The sequence below is a fragment of the Balaenoptera borealis genome, assembly GCF_965194805.1.
Source record: "Balaenoptera borealis genome assembly, chromosome: 13".
Classification (NCBI taxonomy): domain Eukaryota; kingdom Metazoa; phylum Chordata; class Mammalia; order Artiodactyla; family Balaenopteridae; genus Balaenoptera; species Balaenoptera borealis.
In genome coordinates, this window is record NC_138870.1 from 100,552,290 (window position 1) to 100,568,614 (window position 16,325).

The 16,325-nt window shown below is 46.8% G+C and overlaps 1 protein-coding gene across 11 annotated transcripts in view; it reads right to left on the minus strand.

Moving 5' to 3' along the window:
• EFCAB6 (EF-hand calcium binding domain 6) overlaps positions 1-16,325 on the minus strand; it is a 253,522-nt gene that overhangs the window by 20,105 nt on the left and 217,092 nt on the right. Inside the window, exon 27 of one of the 11 annotated variants that reach the window (XM_082352624.1) lies at positions 4,745-4,803. The exons of the other annotated variants lie outside the window; for them this stretch is intronic. Coding sequence (XP_082208750.1) covers positions 4,780-4,803 — 24 coding nt within the window. The 3' untranslated portion in view covers positions 4,745-4,779. Of the gene's footprint in view, positions 1-4,744; positions 4,804-16,325 lie in introns of those variants that run through there. 11 annotated transcript variants of the gene reach the window in all.

Below are 16,325 nucleotides of genomic sequence, written 5' to 3' on the forward strand. Positions count from 1 at the left end.
GGCCGGGGCCAGGCCTGGGGAGGGCACACCTCTTCCCCGCCTCCCTTCACGCGTTCAGCCTGTCCTCCGGTTTGTGTAACAAGCACACGGTGAGCGCCTGCTCTGAGTGGTAAGGGAATCAACAGGATGTGGATCCAGACTGCTTTCATTTTTTTTTTTTTTTTTTTAAAGAAATTCACGTTCTTTTATTTATTTATGGCTGTGTTGGGTCTTCGTTTCTGTGCGAGGGCTTTCTCTAGTTGCGGCAAGCGGGGACCACTCTTCATCGCGGTGCGTGGGCCTCTCACCATCGCGGCCTCTCTTGTTGCGGAGCACAGGCTCCAGACGCGCAGGCTCAGTAATTGTGGCTCACGGGCCCAGTTGCTCCGTGGCATGTGGGATCTTCCCAGACCAGGGCTCGAACCCGTGTCCCCTGCATTGGCAGGCAGATTCTCAACCACTGCGCCACCAGGGAAGCCCAGACTGCTTTCATTTTCTGAACCTCAGTTCGATTAATTTGCACTCCCAGCAGTTACAACGTGAAAGGCGGTTTTGGATGACTGCTGCCACACTACGCTGCAGCACCGCTGTCGGCTAAGTGTCCCTTAGGTCTGAAACTTTGAGACCCGCAGGGATTTGATCCTGGGGAGCGCAGGTTCCTGCAGTTGGAGGCTGTGGGGACAATGGAGCCGCCCGCTGGCCTGGATTCCATTCAGCACCCCTCGTAGGGCAAGGACAGCCACAGCCGGGTGTTGGGAGGTGCTTTCAGGGCCTGGGGGCGCTGTCCAGGGTGCTGAGAAACCCCGAGGAGGGACAGGCCCTGTCTGCACCCCAGGACAGCTTTCTGGAGGGAGGAGTGAGCCACGAGGAAAGAGGAGCAGAGGAAAGATCTTTTCACTGGATGTTTAGGCCGATGTGCTGGCAAAGGGCTCGTGGCCAGGGGAGCTGGAGGGGCCGTCAGCCCACGTGCAGCATCTCAGTGAGCATTGGCTGATGATCTGTGTGGTGTACAGGCCACAGGAAGAGCAGGCAAGGGAAGTTACTTAGTGACCATCAGCAGCCCTGGAGATGACAAGGGCCTCTGTCTATCCTGGGCACTAAGGACACTGGAGCTGGAAGGGCGAAGCTGGGGTGGGGGGGCGGCTGAGTCCCCAGCCTCCTGCGAGGGCAGTGAACAGGGCCAGGGCTGCAGCCCTGATGGGCATCTACTTGCTGCAATTAGGAAAAGGCCCCGAAGCTACACCTGTGGTCACTGCATCAGCAGGTCGGCTCCTGGAGTATGAGGACGGGATGGAGCCCCGGGGTGGGAGGGGAGACCGGCCTCCGTGAGAACCCAGGGGTAACGGAGGCATGAATGCTGCCCGCGTACCAGGGCGGATTCTCAGATACGCTGGGTTTCTCCACATCAAAACCCTTCATGACTGTTAGCTAGGATAGCAGTTCTTTCAAAGCACCAGCACTTTACCAGATGATCAATCTAATCCCCCCAGCCTGTATTAAAACTTGGTCACGATTCATGTTCAGCAATTCCATAGCAATATAGGTATTATATGCTACTATCCTTCAGGACAGGGTATAATGTTACTTTATGAAATTGTATCAAACACAGGATGCTGCTGGGAATATCCCCCAAAACGTGAATGTACACACACTCAAACCACAGCCCACCACATCCTTGACCACCCAAAGGTTAACAGAGGCTTTTAAATATGTCCATTCGGAGCCATCTGTAAAGCGAATGAACGCCTTTCTTTTTTCATTCTAGAAAAAGAGTGATATTACAGACGCATCTTACACTTGTTCAAACAGTCGAAAATGCACCCCCTGTATCTAGGTAGGAGGGCCTTTCCCTAAACATTGCGAGGGGTGTTGGTGCTCAGAGAGTACAGGGACCTTTTCTGGATGGAGACTCATGCTCAAGTCCATCCTTACACTTGTCACACCTTTGGGGCCCGAGGAGGACGCACCCCAGGTGAACAAACTGGAATGAGCACAGGTGCTCGTGTCCCGTAGGGGAAGCTGGGTCCCCGGTCTGAGGCTAGACTCTGCCTCTAACTGGCTGTGTGACCCCACAAGCCACTTAACCATGTTTCCCTCAGTTTCCTCATCTTTCCAGGAGGAACCAAGGCTCCCATGAGACGGTGTGTGTGAGTGCTCTTTGAAAGCGTTAGCACACAAAACAAATCGGAAATACTACTATTTTAACAACAGATATGGAAGAATTCTAACAAAGTAGGATGGGCAACCTTAAGTTAATATGCTTTAAACTCTGGAGGAAATTGAATCATTTTCTAGCAAAATATAGATTACTAAATTTAACTTAAGTAATAGGAAAGCCTGAATAGACAGGTAACCACAAAAGAAATTTAAAAAGCTGTTAAAAGATCTACCATCTATCAGTAAAAAGGTGTCAAGCCTAGATAATTTTTACATTAGTCAAATTATTCCAGAACACAAAAAGCGATATATAGTATTCCAGTTCATTTTATATTACCCTAATACAAAAATGTGATAAAGAAAACACTCGGAAAGAAAAATATAAGCCAATCCAGTTTATGGATATAAATGCAAATACATCAAAAAAAGAAAACATTAGGAATATTTAGTGCCATATTTTAAAAGGGCATACCAAGATCAATTAGGGTTTATTCCAAGAACAAGAATCCTTCAAGAATTAGCAAAACTTCAATTCCTTATATTAGCAAAGGTCACATAGCAACAGATGGCAAAATGGCATTTAACAAAATTCGGCAGCCATTCCTGACTAAATGGTATAGAACAGAACAGAACATATAAACTACATGGAAATAAAATGAACATCCTAAACACGAGAATATTAACAGACACTATCTGCAAATATGTTACATGGGTGAAACACTGAAGCATTTCCATTAAAGTCAGAAACAAGACAGGCATGCTCACTGTCAGTTCTGCTAGTCACATTTTTAGAGGTTCCAGCTTTTGAAATAAGACAAGATGAAATAAACAGTATAAATGTTGAAAAACAAGATTTATCATTATTCGGGATATGATTTTACAACTAGAAAATCTCAAGACAATTAGGAAAGTGGCTGGATTCAAGTAAAAAATACAAAAAAAAAGCAATACTTTTTTTTTAAACAGTAAATATAACTAGTTAGAAATTGTATTGGGAAAAAAAATCCACATTCACATTAATGACAAAGCTATTGAATACCTTGGGATAGATTACATCTGAAAGGCATAAGACCTATACAGAGAAAGCCATATACATTCTATTGAAGGTTATTAAAGCAAGACTGGAATGAAAAGAGACACATACTATGTTCCTGGATGTGAAGTCTCTACTTCCAAAGGTAAAACCTTTCTCAAATTATAAATAAATAAAACTCTAGTAAAAATCTCAATGGCTTGGGATTGACATATATACACTAATATGCATAAAATGGATAACTAATGAGAACCTGCTGTATAAAAAAATAAATAAAATTTAAAAATTAAAAAAAACGTATCTCAATGGATATTTGGGGGACTCATTAGACTTAGATATTAAAGTTGGTAAAGAAAAAGAAATACGTGAGATTTGCCATGAAATTTCTGGAAAAGGCTAGCAATGAGGTTTTTGAGCCACCAGATATCAAAACACCATAAACTTGATATAATCAGAATAATAGAATCAGAAGAGCTAGGTCCAGAATATACAAATAAATCAGTGGACACCTACTCAGACTGTTAAGGAGAAGTCAGTCTCTTCTGTGACTGAGCCCTTACATCACCAAACCTACTGTTACAATGTTATAAAAGTAGCAAGGAGCTGTATGGCTGGCTGACTCCAAGATAACCTCGGGGGAGAGAGGCCCTCCCAAGCAAAACAGAACATCCGAGTTTCATAAAGGAAAATTCTTTCTTCTTTCTTTCGTCATCAGCTTCAAAACACAGTCCTTCTGAGGTCCCCATCTCAGCAAATGGAAATTGTCCCAGTAGCTCAGAATAGAGTCCTCTGTGACGGATCTTTCTATCACTCGTACCCAAACCACCCGCAAATCCCAGGGGCTCTGCTCCCAGTGCATACCTGGAAGTTGCCCGCTCTACCTTCACCCCCTGGTCCAGGCTGCCATCATCTTGCACGGATTATTGCATCAGCCTCTCTGTTTCCACCCTCAGTCTTTTAAAGTACACACGCACGTGTATGACATGCGCACATGTGTCAGCACTTGTTCTCTGGATGGAGGGGTAAGGGAGGGCAGAGCCATAATCAAAAAGCCATAGTCATTTTCCCCTGAGGACGATCTCTTTAAAGTGCAAATCAGGTCAAGCACAACTCTCAAATGGCTTCCCACCGTTGCTCAGAGTAACAGGCAGGGTGTCACAATGGCTCTCGCCCATGACTCGCTCTGACCTGTGTGACAGCCTCCTGCTGTGCTTCATTCACAGCAAGCTCGTTCCTGCCTCAGGGCCTTTGCACTTGCTGTTCTCGCCCTTCTCTCAGGGTTTTTATCACATTCCTGAGCCGAACTCCAGATTCTCTCTCGCTTTCCCTGCTCACTTCCATCCCACGTATGGCTCTCTGATCCACCTCATATTTACCCTAATTGGCTTTCTCATCCCAACAGAAAATAAACTTCAAGGCAAGTCTAGTCTTCTGTGCACTGCTGAATCCTCGAGTGCTTAGAAGAACCTGGCACACGGTGGGACCTGCTATTTGTTCAAAGAAAGAGTGGATAAACAAACAGTGTCTCCGCACAGCCAAGTGGATAAACAGTGTCTCCGCACAGCCAACCAAATGAATGAGTGCTCTGGGCAGCTACCCTGGGTCTCCTGTTAAAGAACTCTGACCTGGTCATGCTGTAAAAAAAAACGGAAAAGAAAACAAGATTCCACTTTTTTCTTCTAAGAAATGCAAATTTCTTGATTGACGATATCAGTGCTGGAGAAGGTGGAATAAGGTATCTGGAGCCATAAAAGTGCCTATCCTTTGACTTGGTACCTACCCTTTGAAGACTTTCCTTGAGGAAATAAACATGGAGTTATGATCATTACAGTATTATTTATGGAATTCACAAAATTTAAAAAAAATTAGCAACACTTCAGATGTCTAAATTAGGAGAATGGTTAAATAAAACACGATATTTCTAGAAGATGGATGACAGTGCAGCTATTTAGAATGTTTCAAGAAATAGTTTAACAATATGGTAAAATGTTTGCAGTGCACTAAGTGGAAAGGGGCCACAGAAGGGTCCAAATGATCACACGAGCACACACACACATGCACACACCTGTATGTATACACACCCTAGTACTAACGCTTGTTCTCTGGATGAGGAATAAGCGAGGGCAGGGCCAGGCAGACAACTGGGGCTCCCAAGCCTGGAGTCTTGCCGGCCCCACGGGTCGGGGTCCTGAGGCTGGAGGGCCAGGATAGCCTGGCTGCGAGCGACGTGGAGGAGCGGCTGGTCTTGGAGCCCCGCTCGGTGCGACTGCCCTGGATGTGAATCTGCCCCCTCTCCACCTGCGCAGGGATCAGAGTGACACCTGGGTCACACTGAATCCCAGAGCCCTGGGGGGAGGGTGAACACCCGTACCGGGCGTGTGACACACGCACCCGCGATGCACTTACAGAGGACGAACACTCAACGCACGCCCGAGATGACTGTACTGGGCCCTCCGCAGATACCCTTGGAATGTCTGCTGTGTGCCAGGCTCTTCGCTAGACGCTGGGGAGACAGAGGTCACAATCCTTAAATAGTCTTGCCCGGGTAGGGTCTGGGGGGGAAGAGAGATGAGCGCCAGTCTTACAGGTGAGCAGAGATTATAACGGGTCGTGTGCTCTTGATGCAACTGATGGAAACAGCCTCCAGAGGAGGAAACCACTGAGCCAGGAGGTGAAGGAGGTACAGGTGCAAATCCTTGAAAACTGGCACCCGAGGCGCTATTATCCTTACTCGACAGGCTAGCGGGAAGGTCAGGAGAGCAGCACTGGCCTCCTGCGCCCCCAGCGCTTTTCTCAGCACCCCCAAAGCCACAGCCAGAGGCCAGGCTGTGAACACGGAGGGGGGGGGGACTATGTCTGTCACAAAGGTGGTTTCGCTGCCAGTTATAGATATTCTTTTGCTGCTTGCAAAGCTAATGACTGCATGTTCACTGCAGAAAACTACAAACAGGGCACAAATTGAAAACAAAGATCACTAATTACCCCGCCCCCAGCAGCACCACTGCCATCGCCTCGGTGCACTAGGGACCAGCCCTTGACCAGAAGGTCCCCAGGCCCCAGGGGGTGCAGCCGCGCTGCTCCCCACCCCGTGCCACCCGGAGAAGCCTCTGGCCTCTGGAGGGTAGGGCCTCCTGGCTCTCCCATCAAGGGCATTTGGGCTCGAGGCTGTTGGGCGCCCACGTTCCGGTTCCCATCCTGCTCTCCGCAAAGCCACTCAGCCACCACCGCCAGCCTTGCTCTGAGTGACTGGAGACGCCAGGGGAGAACAGATGGCTCTTGGTCTGGCGCTTTTGTGTCCCTGGCACTTCTCACGTGATCGTTATATCTGAATGGGGAAAAATAGTGCTTTTTCTATAACTAGAAGAAATGTTTCTCCTAATCAGAAAAGACACCACTAGCTTCAGATGCAAATGTCACTTTCCAAAACGAACTACGCTTTACATAAAAGGTCCCCTCAGGATAGGAATCACAGCTGCAAGACGGAGGGAACTCGGGAGGGATGACGTGTCAGGCGCCCACTTCCGTCCCCACTACTGTTTGGAGCAGGAGCCGCTGGGCCTGCGTCCTCAGTGCTCCTCCCCGTAGCCCCTCATCTGACAACTGCACACACCAGTGACTTTTCAAATGAAAAAAAAAAAAAAAGTAGACTCTTATGCACTATGGGTCTGACCCAATTAGACAATGATTTACATGTTTTGAAGGTATCTTCTCTCATTTATTCAAGGGTATTCATGGAACCTTGTTTTACTAAACAATTGTCCCTCTTGATGTCGCAGAGAAGTATGGGCCACCTGTCCCAAAAGGAAGATTCCTGGTCCCCTCTGTGACGACACGACAGTGTTGGCGAAATACATAAAAGAAACAATGTCCCAACATACGGAGCACACAATCATCAAAGAGCCGACTAATAACATCTCAGTTTTATGGAGTTTTTCTCAGGCTCAAACGTAGCAACGTATCTCATTTAGTAAAACGCAAGCTTTACGGTGTAATCCAGGGGTTCTGAACCCTGCCATTGCTCGGACTCACCCCAGAGGCCGCCCCAACCAGTGGGGGGTCAGAGGGAGGACGCCCGCGTGGGAAGGGGCCCGGGGGGAGGTCTGTGCGGAACCCATCCTGAGCCCAGTCCTCCTGCCCCAGCTCAGCGCTCCTCTCGCCCCGCAGCCCAGCGTCTCTGAGGCCGCCTTCCGCCCAGACTGGGCTGTCTCCCAGCACACACAGTGTCGGCTGATGGACTGAGGGAGCCCTGCAGGCACAGAGCTGGGACCCCCAGCCTGTGTCCCGTCCTCCTGGCGGCTCAGGCCAGATCCGCCACCATGCAGCGCCTGACACCGAACGTGAAGAAGGGGCAGACCCACCCGGCCTCAAGAACACAGCCAGGGAGCGGCACCAGGAACCCAAGTTCTGCCCGCCTGGGACCCAGCAGAAGTCGACCAGGGGCCAGGCTGGTCAAGTGGAGGGGCCGGGCCCGGAGGCCGAGGACAGCTCACCGTCAGCGGAGAGCTTTGGGGCTGCTCAGGGCTGAATGGAGTTCAGTTCTGCTCTTTCTTGTGACCTCAGGCAAGACGCACTCCCCTCCGCCTCACTTTCCTCCCGAGAATAAAAGCCCAACCATCTCAAAGGGCAGGCCTGGGATCGCCACAAAATAACACACGCAATGCTTCGCCCAACGCCCGGCAAACGTGGGCGGCCATGCTCGCTGCTTCTGCTGGTTTTTTTTTTTTTAATTTTTTAAATTAATTAATTTATTTATTTATTTATTCATTTTTGGCTGTGTTGGGTCTTTGTTTCTGTGCGAGGGCTTTCTCTAGTTGCGGCGAGCGGGGACCACTCTTCATCACATTGCGTGGGCCTCTCACCGTCGCGGCCTCTCTTGTTGCGGAGCACGGGCTCCAGACGCGCAGGCTCAGTAGTTGTGGCTCACGGGCCCAGTTGCTCTGCAGCATGTGGGATCTTCCCAGACCAGGGCTCGAACCCGTGTCCCCTGCATTAGCAGGCAGATTCTCAACCACTGCGCCACCAGGGAAGCCCCTGCTGGTTATTTTAATAGACATCTTTGCCTGAGTCAAGAGGTCGGGCAGACCTGGGTTGAGTCCCGGTTCCTGGCCCACGCCGTCTCTATGGTGGGTAATCAGAGGGCAGAGGCATGTGGCACCCGCTGTTGCCTGCAGGTCAAGCCAGCCCGCTGGGGAGGGAAGCCAGGTCTGAGACATGGTCACGCACCTCGAGGAGGGCCCTCCACAGGACCCGGGCTCCTGACCAGCTGCTTCGGGCCCTGCAGGCGGAGCGGGGGCTCAGGTTCAGGACGGCTAGGCTAGAGCCCTGCCATCTTCTGGCTGGATCTCAAGCAGCCACCTCACTTCTCTGGGCCAAGGTCCTCGGTCTGCAAAGTCGTGACAGCCGCACCAATCAGAGGGAACTGCCCGCAAGAATCATCCCCGGAGACAGGGGACAAACAGGGAGGATCCTGTCCTCTCAGGAAGGCACTGCACTAACCTGTCCCCCATAAAGATGAATTAACCCCATCTCTGCTGCAGGGAACTCATATTTGAAAGGGGTTGGGGGATCCCCAAGTAAGAAACTTGTGACCCCAACCCAAAGCTGAGAGAGTGAGCCTAGGGCAGGAACAAGCCAGAGAGGGCGGGGTGCTCCAGGGGGTTCACTGACCCTGGAATTCTGTTAGCTCATATTCAGTTTGATTGTACTCTTGTTTCAACAGCTCTGTTACGGGAATGATTCCATAACAGAGCCTTCTAGTGTCCTGTCAATAAGTTACGTCCAGCCACGTTCTTGGCTGACTTATAAAATCAATTTTCCATGAAATCGTATCCTAAGCAACTTCTCTAGGTAACCTGGAGGAGAGAACGTGGTAGGGAAGGGGTGGAGGGGTGGGCTGAGCTGTCAGATGATTTGGTAGGGCTGGAGACAGAGACACGCCGTGTATCTGTTTGCTGGTGGCATGCTGCATTCAAGGCCCATTTCCTCAACTCCCCTGTCTCCACATCCTTTGCCATGGGACTCCCGGGTTCCTCCCACTGAAGAGCTGAGAATATCTCCCTATCCTGTGGCTTTGGATTCAGCCATATGACTGCTTTGGCCAAGGGAACGTTAGCAGGTTCAATGTGACCAAAGAATTAAAAAGTGCTTGCGTGATCTGCAAGCCTTCCTGTGTCTGTCGTGCTGCCTTGAGAGGAGCCCACGTGACTTCGCTCTGGTCCAAGGAGCAGAGATATCCCAGTCAGGCCACCAGAGCCAAGCCAGCCCAGATCAGCCAGCCCACAAGCAAAAGCCGAACAAATGCTCACAGTCCTGGAGGTTCCGTGGTTGTTTGTTACACAGCGATAGCTGACCAATTCAGTTCTGAATTTCTAGTTAGTGAGAAATCAAAGGTACTGAGCTCAGAGTACAGAGAAGAGAAGGTGGCGTTTTGGCTGTCAGTGTTCCTTGACGATGGGCACTTTGCAAAGGGACTTTGTGACACTCCTCCTGTGGGTGTCCAAGGTGGCAGTCACCTGGCTGGGACAACATGGTTGAGCAAGGTCCATTCCAGCTATCAGATTAGAAACATGTTGGTAGATCAATCTAACTATTACGAAGGTTATAATTAGCTAATTAGACTGCATGATTCTTCTACTAAGTTTTGTTCTGAATACTTACGGATTCAATTATACAGTTTTTCCCATGATTCCTTACAGGAGGAAAAAAAAAATCCCAAAACTTCTTACAGAATAAGAATACAGCAGGTAGCAAAAACTCCTAATTAGAAATACTCAGTAATGAATTCCTCTACTTCCTTTTAAAGAACAGTATAATTACTTCTAAGAATTGAAAAATTGCTTCATTTGATCAAATATTTTGATTAGCAAAGAAATTAATTGCACTGTATCTTCATTTGTATTTACAGTGAATTAATGAATGCTAAAAATAACAACAGCAGCAAAACTGCCTGTCAAAAAAAAAGATAAAACATTAAAAAAAATCCAGTTGAGAACAAAGTGAAAGCTCTGTGTGCAAACGTGCTGCTACAGACGCCTCCCGCCGGATCAAGGAACCAACTTTTGCAACTCCCAGAGCCCAGCACGCACGAGGCCAAGGGTAGACGCTCGTCTGTCGGGAGGTCTGGAGGTATTAGTGATCGACGAACTGGCCTCAGCAATCCAGTATCCTGTTTGCAGATTCAAAAGGGTGACACCAGAACTGCAGGCACAACCCAAGTTTCCCGGTGGCATGACCGCTGCCCACACTGGGATCTCTGACTACGGAGGGATTCTTTCTAGGCAATGCATGAAGGCAAATCTGGAGATTCCAGGTTCCTTTTCCTTTGAACAGGCTACAATCAAGTCAAGCTTCAAGTCAACTGAACCAAGTCTAACTGAGACCCAGTCCTGGTGGCCATCCTTCACTGTGTCTCCTTCACCCAGGTGCTGGGCTGGGGCGTTGCAGAAATTTCTCTAATCCTCCCATTGCCCTTCGAGGCAGACGTGGTTGCCTATTTCTAGACAAAGTAAGTGGGTCAGGACCCGGCCACAGTCCCCAGGCTACTCCCCTGTGAGCTGATGACTTCAGAGCTGTGCTCTCCCATCCTTCCATGATCCCAGCCCCACCACATGCACAAGTACAGAGCCCACCCAAGAGAGGAATGTGCGAATTCATCAGCACTGACTGAGGGCCAACTGTGTGCCAGGCTCCATCCCAGGCAAGGGGGATAGAGCAGTGAACGGCAGAGACAAACCCCTACCTTGGAGAAGCTGATGCTTTGAGATGCCCATGGAGGCAAGAACGGGGGAGACCCACCCTAACAGCCCTGCCCCTCGGCCTCCCTCCCAGATCCTCTGCCCCCGGCCTCTCGCCCCACCTTGACCCAGGCTCTAGCCATGCCCAAAGTACACGTTTCCCATCTTGGGTCTCTGCATATGGGGATCCCTATGCCCGGGAAGCCTGGTCTCCCAATGTCCAGACACGGTGTAAGCTCATCAGAGAGCTGATTATGCCACCTCTGCCCCTGACCGTGCAGACTTAGGTCCTCCCCCTTCGGCTCTCCGAGCTGACTTCCACCACACAGCTCGACATTCACAAAGGATCCATCCGACACCTCTGCAAACACCCAACGCACAAATCCTTTGGTAGCACGAAATTGCCATAAAATGCTGAGAAGCAGAGGAAACATTTAAGCTACCCCTTCAACCCTTTAATGATTCAATAAACTCATGGCTGAATTCATTTATGAAACTATTAGATTAATTCTTCCACCCAAATAAATTACACACCAGATAATCACATCATTACTAAATATTATACAATAACCACGCACTCACTGAAGTAGGCTAGAATGAAAAAAAGAATAATGCAAACATTTGGTGTTTGCTATGTTCGGTACCACGCAAAGCTCTTTCTGCATTAACTCGCTTAATCCAAATGACAATCCTGTGGGGTGGAAACTCAAGACGGCTCCCACTGACAGTAGGAAGCTGAGAGCAGGGGCCTGGTCCTGGTCTGAATTCTAATCCCAGCTCTTGCACTTCTAGCTGTGTGACCGGGAACAGATGCTGTCACCTCTCTGTTCCTCAGTTTCCTCATCCTTAAAAGGGGTCTTAGGAGGGTTAGTTGAGTTAATTTAGGTAAAGTGCCTGGAACAGGGCCTGGCTCACAGCACGTGCCCAATGCGTATTAGCCACTGTTTGGATGTTGGTGTCTGACTGTGGGTGACAAGAAGATGACGGTAACCGTCTGGGCAAAATCACTAGGCAGGCCAGGGTCTGGCACACACTGTCACACATGTGCTGAATGTGCGAAGGTAAGATTCTCCCAGTCAAATGGGGCAGCTAAAGCCAGAACGTGAGAGCTCACCTCCAAGCTAGACATGTAGGTATGTGGTAACAGTTAAGAAACTGGTGCCGTCTGCAGCCTGGACTTGCTCTGCCGAGGCTTGTTTGGAACAATGACTTCTTGGATTGACTCCTGGCTTCCTGATATGGTCATGACCTTGTAGAATCAATGGTAGAGCTCAACTCTGATGTTTAATTGATCCAAACATTGGCAATTGAATTAGACTGCAAATCAGACTGCCATGGCCCTGGAGGGGGTCTGCGGGGATGGTGGGCTGTGCCACAGTCCGCTTATTTTGAACATGTAGAGAGCCTATACATGAATACCCTCGTGTATTCCCACTGAGGGTAGGAATCAAGAGAGAACGCCAGCCCAGATTCGGGGGGAGTGCTGGCGAAAGCGTTTGGAGAATGCGAGAGTGAGTGACAAATACAAGGTGGGACATCGGAGGAGCTATACAGCGTTCCCCAGAGACGGGCTGAGGGCTGTACAGGGGTCAGGTGGAAGCGAGCCTGACACGGCCCCCTTTGCTTTTCTGCAAGAGGCGTGGAAACCAGGTGGCCGAGCCCTGTCCTAATTCTGGCAGGGGCCCCTCTGGCAGCTGCTAGAGCAGTAGGTGCCCGGTCCCTCGACTGTCCACACCCCTGGAAGCTGGGGAAGGCAGGGGAACTTCTACTCCTTCTGACTGGAGGCTCCAGATCAAGATGGGGCCCAGGACGCATGGGTGCTTTGACGCACTCAGATTTGGGAGAACGTGTTAACCTTACGAGGACGGCGACGCGTCACGCCGGCTGTGGTCAGGTGACTTGAGCAGGTGGGCCCCTAACTGCTCCTCTGCTGTGATGATGTCATTTTCATACAAGGCGGTGGTTGACAGCAGTCCTTCTCCTTTAGCTCAGGCACGGTGGGCCCAGCAGCCCCTCACCCTGCACTGTCACCAAGGCCACCGCAAGTGTCCAAGCGGCCTGTGTTATCCCTCCCAACCTGCCATATACTCAACCGTCTCCAGGACAACAGGTAGTAATTATCCCATCGGCAAGTGGAAAGTGAGTGAAATTTAGGGGAAACATTCAAAAATCACCGAAATTGTATCAAGAGGACTTAGCCTTTCTCACCATCAGGGGCAAGAGTAAATAACAGGAATGACATATCTTAATAATTTCCTTAATTTATTTCCAATAATCTTCGAGCCTTTTCCTGAAAAGGAAATGTCCCCATTCTTTATAATACTCATTAAAAATACATGGACACCATTATATTTACAATAAAAAGAAAGATAAATCAAAGTAACACTGTTGGCAACTAATATAAATATGATGTTCGTAAAAGATTACAAACATTTTGATGTGCTTTACGGTCTCTTGTTCAGTTGAAAACTACAATCTTAGATTCTCTCTTGGAGAAAAATCATCTTCAAGTTACTCAACATCTCACTGGATGACTTTAAAGACAATATATTATAAACACAAGGTAAGGACAGATCTCATTGGCTCTCTGTTAGCTAGAATGTGACAAAATAATTACTCTGCATTGAATAAGGATGTGTTTTGTTAAAAAATTCCATTATTTCCATGATAATAAAGTAAAAAGATTTTATATGGGTTTCTACCGTGTCTTTTAAAAATTCTATTTCTGCTCTGAGCATTATTTTATATTCATGGAAGATACTGAAATTGAAATAGAAACAAAGAAATGAAATAGAAACAAAGAAAACAATAGCAAAGATCAATAAAACTAAAAGTTGGTTCTTTGAGAAGATAAACAAAATTGATAAACCATTAGCCAGACTCATCAAGAAAAAGAGGGAGAGGACTCAAATCAATAAAATCAGAAATGAAAAAGGAGAAGTTACAACAGACACCGCAGAAATACAAAGCATCCTAAGAGACTACTACAAGCAACTTTATGCCAATAAAATGGACAACCTGGAAGAAATGGACAAATTCTTAGAAAGGTATAACCTTCCAAGACTGAACCAGGAAGAAACAGAAAATATGAACAGACCAATCACAAGTAATGAAATTGAAACTGTGATTAAAAATCTTCCAACAAACAAAAGTCCAGGACCAGATGGCTTCACAGGTGAATTCTATCAAACATTTAGAGAAGAGCTAACACCCATCCTTCTCAAACTCTTCCAAAAAATTGCAGAGGAAGGAACACTCCCAAACTCATTCTATGAGGCCACCATCACCCTGATACCAAAACCAGACAAAGACACTACAAAAAAAGAAAATTACAGACCAATATCACTGATGAATATAGATGCAAAAATCCTCAACAAAATACTAGCAAACAGAATCCAACAACACATTAAAAGGATCATACACCACGATCAAGTGGGATTTATCCCAGGGATGCAAGGATTCTTCAATATACGCAAATCAATCAATGTGATACACCATATTAACAAATTGAAGAATAAAAACCATATGATCATCTCAATAGATGCAGAAAAAGCTTTTGACAAAATTCAACACCCATTTCTGATAAAAACTCTCCAGAAAGTGGGCATAGAGGGAACCTACCTCAACATAATAAAGGCCATATATGACAAACCCACAGCAAACATCATTCTCAATGGTGAAAAACTGAAAGCATTTCCTCTAAGATCAGGAACGAGACAAGGATGTCCACTCTCACCACTATTATTCAACATAGTTCTGGAAGTCCTAGCCACGGCAATCAGAGAAGAAAGAGAAATAAAAGGAATACAAATTGGAAAGGAAGAAGTAAAACTGTCACTGTTTGCGGATGACATGATACTATACATAGAGAATCCTAAAACTGCCACCAGAAAACTGCTAGAGCTAATTAATGAATATGGTAAAGTTGCAGGATACAAAATTAATGCACAGAAATCTCTTGCATTCCTATACACTAATGATGAAAAATCTGAAAGAGAAATTATGGAAACACTCCCATTTACCATTGCAACAGAAAGAATAAAATACCTAGGAATAAACCTACCTAGGGAGACAAAAGACCTGTATGCAGAAAACTATAAGACACTGATGAAAGAAATTAAAGATGATACCAACAGATGGAGAGATATACCATGTTCTTGGATTGGAAGAATCAACATTGTGAAAATGAGTATACTACCCAAAGCAATCTACAGATTCAATGCAATCCCTATCAAATTACCAATGGCATTTTTTACGGAGCTAGAACAAATCATCTTAAAATTTGTATGGAGACACAAAAGACCCCGAATAGCCAAAGCAGTCTTGAGGCAAAAAAATGGAGCTGGAGGAATCAGACTCCCAGACTTCAGACTATACTACAAAGCTACAGTAATCAAGACAATATGGTACTGGCACAAAAACAGAAACATAGATCAATGGAACAAGATAGAAAGCCCAGAGATTAACCCACGCACCTATGGTCAACTAATCTATGACAAAGGTGGCAAAGATATACAATGGAGAAAAGACAGTCTCTTCAATAAGTGGTGCTGGGAAAACTGGACAGCTACATGTAAAAGAATGAAATTAGAATACTCCCTAACACCATACACAAAAATAAACTCAAAATGGATTAGAGACCTAAATATAAGACTGGACACTATAAAACTCTTGGAGGAAAACATAGGAAGAACACTCTTTGACATAAATCATAGCAAGATCTTTTTTGATCCACCTCCTAGAGTAATGGAAATAAAAACAAAAATAAACAAGTGGGACCTAATGAAACTTCAAAGCTTTTGCACAGCAAAGGAAACCATAAACAAGACAAAAAGACAACCCTCAGAATGGGAGAAAATATTTGCAAATGAATCAACGGACAAAGGATTAATCTCCAAAATATATAAACAGCTCATTCAGCTCAATATCAAAGAAACAAACACCCCAATCCAAAAATGGGCAGAAGACCTAAATAGACATTTCTCCAAAGAAGACATACAGACGGCCACGAAGCACATGAAAAGATGCTCAACATCACTAATTATTAGAGAAATGCAAATCAAAATTACAATGAGGTATCACCTCACTCCTGTTAGAATGGGCATCATCAGAAAATCTACAAACAACAAATGCTGGAGAGGGTGTGGAGAAAAGGGAACCCTCTTGCACTGTTGGTGGGAATGTAAATTGATACAGCCACTATGGAGAACAATATGGAGGTTCCTTAAAAAACTAAAAATAGAATTACCATATGACCCAGCAATCCCACTACTGGGCATATACCCAGAGAAAACCGTAATTCAAAAAGACACATGCACCCGAATGTTTATTGCAGCACTATTTACAATAGCCAGGTCATGGAAGCAACCTAAATGCCCATCAACAGACGAATGGATAAAGAAGATGTGGTACATATATACAAT